At 34.6% G+C, this 9,202-nt stretch overlaps 1 protein-coding gene across 2 annotated transcripts; it reads right to left on the bottom strand.

Moving 5' to 3' along the window:
- Window positions 1-223: 223 nt before the first annotated feature.
- Window positions 224-8,962, bottom strand: LOC128217558 (uncharacterized). 2 transcript variants are annotated; one of them, XM_052924761.1, is made up of 6 exons: window positions 8,804-8,962; window positions 6,882-7,221; window positions 6,245-6,714; window positions 5,389-5,822; window positions 4,867-5,149; window positions 224-1,878 (listed from the first exon to the last, which is right to left on the bottom strand). In XM_052924761.1, exons 2-6 carry the CDS (start codon window positions 7,201-7,203, stop codon window positions 1,681-1,683), a joined length of 1,707 nt encoding a protein of 568 aa, XP_052780721.1. In that variant the 5' UTR covers window positions 7,204-7,221; window positions 8,804-8,962; the 3' UTR covers window positions 224-1,680. The 2 variants fall into 2 exon arrangements, with proteins under 2 accessions (XP_052780721.1, XP_052780720.1); XM_052924760.1 differs by lacking the exon at window positions 8,804-8,962 and adding an exon at window positions 7,721-7,881.
- Window positions 8,963-9,202: the final 240 nt, after the last annotated feature.

The following is a 9,202-nucleotide window of genomic DNA, read 5'->3' as shown; positions in this document are numbered from 1 at the left end:
GATACCCAAGACCGTTTTCACCCTTCCCGAAAAATTTGAATTTATTATTTGATAACACAGAAAACAAATCAGCTATATTGATGTACTACTTAATTATATATGCTCAAAACAAGATTATTAAGGTATACGATGAACATGTTATGTGAGTTTTGGAATACGAATTGAATAGAAAACCGACACCGATAACGAAATATGCAAAGCAAGATGCAAGTCTACAAGTAAACACAGAAAGTCAAATTTACTAATAAGTTTCGCAAAGTACAAAATATACAATTATACGCAAATATTTACTTGAAAGAACAATACAGAATATGGCATATCTAACGACTTGTTGATTTTATATAACATATATATATCCATTTGTACCAAGCATTGTTAATAACCGGTTCGGCAAGACCGTGTATACACGAATTTGCACGGCTATATAGGGTTCTTTGCAAGGAAACATAATTTTTTAAAGAGTTGCCATATGACATCAAATACTATATATCTCTGATATCTTTTTTCCACATAACCATTGTCAAATATCGTTTCATTTATTTCTTAGTGTTTAAACATCATTCAATTTGACGGCATCGGCAAGAGAGAGTGAAACACATTACATTGTTGTAAACATAATTAGAAGGTATCCAAGAGAAATTCAAATAACAAAACATAATTAATGAGGGTTGAATTCAATTAATTACATTGTTCTTCGATCCAATCAAGATCAGGGGTGCATGTATTCAATATGCTACTTAAGTTAATCTTAGGGTCATACATCATTGACTTCATTCACTCTATTGGTCAGTTATAAACAACAAGTAATCCGATTTGCTACATCGTTGTTAGATCCAACTAACTTAAGACGTATATTAAAAACCAGCCTTGTAATGAATACCACCCGAAGTCAAACCTTTACTTTCTCTGAAGAGCTAAATACAAAAAAGCCATATTGTTTAACTACTTGCAGGTGCCCATTACGTCATAATTAAGGTATTCAATGTACAAGGATATGAATTTGGGGTGTCTGCTGACCCCATATGAGTTTGCTATCATTTGAGGGATTTTATGTGCAGATAAGAAATATGAAAAAAAAATGTAACGGAAATAATACTACAAACAAGATTTATTTGCCTTGAAATATTCCGGAATAGAGCAGCTCACGTCCGACTTCATTCGAAATATAAATAAAAAATATAACCTCGATTAACTTTATTTTAAATGTATCTGCGGTCCTCAATTTTGTATACCGGTTATAAAGAAAAAAATGATATCAGCACTATATTGAGTCACCCGACATCAAGATGTTACATAATCGCAAATGGTGCGATAAAATGAACATCTCATATGTATACCGGGTTCCTTAAACCCAGTTGATGACTTCTAGAATAAGCCGAGGGTATGTGAGTGGAACGCAAGCCCTTTATATATAGATACAATCACGTAAAGAGCATTAATATAATCTAACAACAAACAAAGCAAATACAAAGTGTATGATAAACCGATATCTGAATAAATATGTAAAGCAAGATCTAGACAAGTCTACAAGTGAATTCATGAAGTCATTTTTACACAAACTTCAATAGTGTTCACTTCCTATAAAAATACGCAAGCATATACTTTGAAGCACACTACAGAATATGACATGTCTCATGACCAGTTACATTCGATTTGTTTTCCTGCTCAAAATGTTTTTGTTTAAATCAATCTGCAGTCCTGTTTCTCCTCCTGCTGCCGCAGAAATTCGTCCCTCATGGCGGGAATGAGTCCCTTCCGAAAGGCGACATCTACAAGCTCGTAGGAGTCTCTGACGTCGGGGTACTGGTGAAGCGCCCATTTAAGATACACGAGGAATTCTGACCAGTCCACCTGCCCGTCACAGTCCATGTCCAGACACTGCAGAAATGGAGCAATAAGAATCAGACAAAACAAAAACAAGTTCATATAAAAATTACTACACCATTTGTGTTAACATAATTTATTTTAATTGTTTTATATACAATACAAATTAGGCTTCTCTAAATGCCTCAAATAATATCGAATAAGATGATATAAAAAAAGAAGTAATATGGATATTTAAATCACGTGATTGGTACTGTATGACATTTCAATGCAATCAAGTTGTTATTCATTCATCAATATAGTTTCTGTATTTAAAATAGCCTTAAACCGGCTCTTTCCTGACAATTTTTCAGACTGTTAGTATGTACTTACGATGGTGTCTCATCAAACAGTCTATTTGTGTAAGTGCATACTTACAACTTTTAAGCATCACTAATTGCATAGTATACACTTATAAAATTAAAATCAACGCGCTTAAAGCATTCACAGGCTTTTGGCCACCTACGATTTGTGTGACAGTCATGTAAAGTCGAATGGAACAAAAAATAGTAAAGATTTCTAAATTTGTCTCAGTAATGTCAGTCAAGAGTGTTGAACATGTTGCATTTGCATATTTTTAAACCACTGATATAGATGTGTACGCGTGACATAGGTTTAGGGCATTATTAGGATACATCAATACATACAGGAAATAAATAACATGTGTGTGATTTGATCCTGAGGAATTTTGAGTGAAGATCCTGACATTGTAGAGGGAAAACGTAAACATAAAGAGTATTATTATTCACGAGTCCAATGCATTTTGTTATATGCATTCGGTTTAGCAGTTTTACAAAAAAACAACAAGATAACTATCTGATAATAGTGTCTTGGTCACCATATTTTGTATATCTATTTTATACGTGTTACATGCTTTGTTATACTTTTTCTACATTTGTTTCTATTTTACTGTTGAAGATACGTGTTTGGACAAGTGTGATAGTGAGTTATCCTAAACAGTTTTAAATCCAAAATGTTCTGCTTCACTCATCATTCCAAGGCAGAAACCCAAACATTTAATAATACAGGCATGCTAATGCATGTATTGTCTGTCTTTGACTTGCTTGGTGTTTCTTGTTTAGTGTCGGTAAGGCCTTAAAACTTCGGCCGCTAACAGGGTTTTTTTTCACTGTCACCATGCAAATCACGTGACCATAGCTACTTGAAATATCATGTTGACAAACATCGTACATTATCTTTACTTTTAAATATTGTTTTTGTATTTTAACCTCAATGCATAATGAATAATTGAAATTTGATCAAAAAACCTTTCCAAATAAAAAAGAGAAGAAAAACATTTTAAAAAAGGTTTATATAGCAGCTTGATATAGGAACTTCAGCTATACTCGCTCAATAATTCTGGCAGAGATCGTTAGTGGTCTGTAAATTATGTTTGTATTTCCTACTTTAGTGCAATGTAAGGTGAAAAGCTTGTCATAAGTCGTTAGTAAGTTTTGCCGTTATAAAATTATCGGTTAAATCTAAATGCTAAATGATAGGGAATGATTGTTTTTAAAGTTAGCGGGAAAAACTATGAAGTTGAAAGGTTAGCTCAGTTTCTAGAGCACCGATGGGAGTTGTTTCAATCACCACAGACATCGCTTTATGATCGTTCAGATTTAATGTCATTATATAAAACCTAAGTTTTATTTGCATGAGCTATTAAAAAATTGTCGCAAAGCACCGGAACGTGAATTTCTGCCGTTGTAAAATATACATTTAAAAGCAGGTTTCATGGAGTTTATCTAGAACAGTTACACACGACCTCTTGTTCTGAAGTACGTATTTCAAACATTTTCAAATAATTGTTTGAATATTATACTTAGAGACACATGTTTTCGAAAATATAAAAAATGGATATAAAAACACCTTTTTTGTAAGCGTATTTAAGTACCCGAATTGCGAATAAACAAGGAAGACAAATCTGCATATCTAAAGTTATCCTGTCACATCCAAAACCCTTCAATATATCAAAATCTGGCTTTGAATTGTCACAGAACTTTGGATAACAATCAACAAATTATAATGTTTTATTTATTATTAATATAGGAATTTCAGGAAATTTTCGTTAAAATGAGTTAATGTTAGAATTACAGTTTCTACCACTTTTGAAAGCAAATTAAAATAAAAGTTATATAATAATTTATTAGGAAACTTCTATTAAAGGCATGCTCTTAGATATCTGATTTGTATTGGTATTTTCTAAGAAATTGTTCGTTCCATATTTATATATTCTAAAAATAAAAGCGATATTTCTTCTTGTGTTTGGAGCTTATGACACAAAAAACGAAAACTTTTTAAAAAAATTCAACTTCTTATTCAGACTACCGGAGCAAACCCAGTCTATAACAAATGGAAACGACACATCGAATACAACTTTTAAATCACAACAAAGACATCTGCACAGCGGGTTAAGGGAGTCTATGTCATTGTCTGCTAATAAATCAAAATACACCATTTCAGACTAAAAAGAGACAAACATTTCTTGAGAGAGGACACCCAAACACCCCTTCCGACACAAACTATTTATGTTTCGATTTGTGAGTTATGCCCACTCTAACGTCAAATCCTGGATCCGCCCCAGCACTTGTCGGTACATTTAACAAGCCCCGACAAAGAAAAACAGCATTGAAAACATAAACAAACATATTTATTTTCTTTTTTTGTTAGGGCTAGCAAGAACGGTCAGTGAAACGTCTTCATGACGTCACTGGCAAAGGGGTAAATAGGTTAAAAATATATCAGAAACAGAGTTTAAATCGCCTGCAACATGAGTTCAATGGCGAAAAAGTTATTGTATTTGTCATTTTCTCAAGTTAATTATTTGTTCTTTTTGCAGTTGAAAGTGTTGCAATCTTTGTGTAACGTCTCAACAAACAGTCTCAACCAAACAGTTGTTTATGTGTATATGGCGATTTTCAAAGTATCTCGAAGAATATTGTGTCTTAGCAATGTTTGTGTCGTCAATATCTGGCTAACATATCTAAACAACAAGCGAAGTACCTGTAACGCTTTCTTGGTGTCGTTGCAACGGTAGCAAGAGAAATAGGGTGCCATGAACGCATTGTAAAACGAATCAAAGAGTAACATGTTGTCCCCTCTTTTCACTTCATCCTCCCTAAGGTCCCACTCGTCCCAGCGTTCGCGGATCTCCGTAAGAAGATTCTGGGCATGTGGTGTAAGAAGGGTGTCTGATTCTATTGCATCCCTCATTGCAGCTGTTATTTTACCTCCAGAGCGATCAAAGAGGACCGCAAGTCCAACTTTGCTCATGTATTCTTCCTTTCTGAAACAGAAAACACACTGAGACTGAATGTTTCAAATTGAATTAAGATTTGCATTCGATCACTGTGATAAAACAGCCGTATCAAAGCTTTAATATAACAAAAGACCGCTTTTGATACACTCATTACGGAGAGTTGATAATTTGAAATTTGCTGAAATTCAAATTCTAGCGATTAACAAAATAATCGAATTTAATTTAAATATGTTAAGCATGGCAAATCAATTAAATCATTTTTTTACCTTCCACTTCTTAAATCTTCGAGCATGTGTTCCTTCATTTTGTATGCTTGATCAACCGTGAAACTTTCATCTTCACCAAACAAATTTACAAGACGTAAGCGAATCATCTCAGCCGAAGAAAGAGTTGTGATCCGAACAGGGGCCGTCTCTCCAAAGAAGCTTGCAAGGTCAAACTCCTCCTTACCCAAATCAAAAACGAAATCCAAAGCCCGCGCGCCGTATATAGGTTGATTCTTATGCGGTGGTTTTCCTGTGCTGAGTTCCGTCGTGATAATTGCGGCTTGGCGGAGATAGGAACAGTTGTAACGCTGAAGGACCTTTTTGTTACCCAGTCGAACGAGATTCATGAGAGTCACACAGGATGACGCGTTCCCCATCGCCGCTCCCTCTTTACAGACGCTCGCCCATATTCCGTCAGCCCCGTTCATCAGCACCTTTATTGAAAGATTAAGCGTTTCATAAAGCTACACTTAGCGTGTCGTATCTAAACAACTAAAACTATAACAAGTAAACGATATTGTCTGATTAAGAGGGAATCTAAGAAGAATCCTGTCGAGTCGTGTCTCTTTATTCTTAAATTACAACGTTATTTAAGCATTTTGACTGAGTATTCATTTCAAAAATATTACATTTAACACGAGACGGTTTCCTTTTTTTTGGCGCCTTTGTGTTTTGTGGCAATTTGCCCGAGCTATAGTTTTTTAGCCATGCTTACATGAATACTTTACTTTGTAAATGTTAGGTTCTTAAGTATTATGTAGCAAGGGTTTAAAGTCGCATCGTCATTAAATCACAGATAAAATGAAATGTTGGAAAATAATTTACAGTAACCATTACTAAAATAGACAAACGTTACCTCGAGGGCAGTTGCGTCGAGGTATCCAAACTTTTCATGCACATGAACGAGAAGGTGTCCTTTCCATTTCGCGTCGTCCATAACCTTACGAATATACTTGGCCCAAGTCCCACATTCTTCCGGCAACGATTTTCCACGCGGCTCCTCAAAAATCAACCCAAATAATTTGATCTCCTCCGGTAGGTTTGAAAGAAAAGACACCACCCTGAAAACACGATCAGCGTCCCTGGACATGGCGTCAGGAAGATCACGTATGTTAAAAACAATTTTAGGCCTGTCGCCGAGGTTTTCAAAGCACCATCGTACTAACTTCTCAAGGAGAGCGCACAGTTGATCGACCGTAAACTTGTCGAAGTCATAGGTAGAGTCACCAAGGTCAAACTCAAAAATGACGTTTCGCAAACCAGCAGATTGCATCTTGCATAGACCGACTGGCAACATCTCTGTGTCAGGGACCTTTTTCGTGATCACTTAACAAATACAAGCGTGTAATGTTTATTGATGCATTAGAAGGTTAATTGTCAAAGTTTGATACTTTAGTGACAACATATTTCACTTGATTGATTATTATATTTACAAGTGTATACTACAGATTACGTTCAAAAAAGATAAACATGTAATAACAGCATACACTTACTTTCCGTGATTTCGGAGAAAGCCCAAAGTGTCTCAGGGTCTTCGCCTTTTGCTATCAGCTCTTTCATAAAAACGTCATCGACACGGGTCATATGGTTAAAACTGGCCACTATGATGTTTTTGAAGCCGCATTTCTTCGATGTATTGTAGATTGCCCATTTATCTTCCAAAGTATGTCCCTTCAGTTGACCAACAGTACTCTCACGAATCGAGTTGTCCAAAACGAAAATATCCAAATCGCGTAGGACGTCATACTTTTTTAGCTTATCTTGGACTTCATTCATATAACTATCTGCTAGTGCTTGACATGTTTCCGGATCCATGATAAGAAACAAGACCAACTGAAATTGATAAAAGATAAACTTGATTCTTTTGACATGTATTAAGTTTTGCCAGAAATCATTATTATATTCCTTTCCAACACGAAAAGGATCATTTTCATTTGTATATGTATTTATTTGTCCGCAAATAAAAGTGCGCTATTTTAGTCAAATAAATTCCAGCAGCCTGCATGGCATTAGTTCATTTTTTTTGTTAATTTAAATAGAAATAAAGACACATTGCCTGGTCTTCATTTTATGGTATATTTTTTATATCCCAAACTCTTATTTATCTTACTGACCTCTCTAGATATATATATATATATATACACCTGCTCTTTAAGGCTGTGATTGAATGATAAATTAATAGTGGTAATTTGGTGTATGATAATTACAACCTAGCATTTCGATTGGTTTATATCCCTTTGCAATGTTCAAAATGCACCAATTACGGCGTCAAGACTATTAGACATATAGATCTTTAAAGTTATTTTTTACGAACATGTTCTCATATATGTACCTGTGTTGTGCCTTTTGCTTGAATTATCAAACAAAGGGCCGAAATAATTACTGAGATATATCCGTTTCTTCTCTCAGTGTTGGAACAGATTGTATGGAGTTGGACTAGATGCATTACAATTGACCCATGTCTAATATCCGAGATCATACGAATTTAATTTCATTGACGTCAAACCGCAACTCTGAAGTTATTTTGTGTTCCGGTTTTAAGTACTTTAAACAAATGTTAAGTGCAACCTACGCACGACACTTTGATTTGTGTCAAACCGCAACTCTGAAGTTATTATGTGTTCCGGTTTTAAGTACTTTAGACAAATTTTAAGTGCAACCTACGCACGACACTTTGATTTGTGCTTGGAAACCAGACATCGTGGAGCTATTATCACATGATTTTATCTCTGTATGGAATATGTTTATTATTTTCCCCTGTATTTCAATATGAATTAGTCTACTGGGTATTGCTTTCGTTTTAGATACGTTATTACTGATTTTCTTCGTCAAAAAATAGCTCCTTAGTTGAAATAATTATCATCGTATCTTTTAAAGCAGGATCGAATAGCTTGTATCAATGCGACGATAAATGAATTAAAGTAGGAAGCTTTGCTAAACATTGTTTTGATACATACATTCCTTCTGTTGTATAAATAGTAAATTTTCTTGGCCCCTAATATTGATGAAAACGTTATTGCATACTACATTGTTGGGGAAATAAATTCATTGAATTTTGGTGAGCATTCTGTTATTATTTGTTATTAAAGCGTATTTATTTTATGCTTACCTGCGGTTTATGAGTGTTATGAAAATGAGTATTCACTGTCAAATAGTGAAAGTATAACTTTGATAGTTGTTCACTGTTTAATTATGTTTATTTTGTTCTCAAGGTCAAATCAAACGCTAGTGCACAAAGGGTTGGGGCACAAACACAACGACATCATTTCCGAAATATATATTTTCCTTAGTATACCCTCGTACCTCCAAAAACCAAGTCCAATAAGATACAGAATGTTAAAAGTAAGAGTCAAATGGCATTTAGAATGATGACAGTACAATTTTAACAGTAACATATCAAAACATAAACGTTTACCTTAACTCAATATACTCCTGAAATATTATAATTCATAAATACAAATCCCGCTCATCAAAGCCAAATCCTGCACAATAATGTCTAGTCGTTCTCGTATTGTCGTAAGTTGTGTTATTTGCCGCGCAATCATCTATGCGTGCAGCATGCAATCAGATATCATGTTACTTGCAAGCAAACCTAATAATAGTGAATTTACAAAGGGTGCAAGCTTTGCACGTTTGTTAAGGCAAAAAAAAACACCTGTGTTTCCGGTAACCGGACCGACCCTAATTTTTCCTTGCCGACCCCAATCTTTTTTAGATATAAAAGTAAAAAAATAAATATTATATCCTATTTTTTTTAAATATATCGTCATTATTTTCGTTGTTTGTCTTTCTATGTCCCCGGAGAATAAACTTT

This window comes from Mya arenaria, chromosome 14 (assembly GCF_026914265.1).
Source record: "Mya arenaria isolate MELC-2E11 chromosome 14, ASM2691426v1".
Lineage (NCBI taxonomy): Eukaryota > Metazoa > Mollusca > Bivalvia > Myida > Myidae > Mya > Mya arenaria.
The sequence above is the reverse complement of the archived record's forward strand: the minus strand, read 5'-3'. Positions and strand labels throughout refer to the sequence as shown.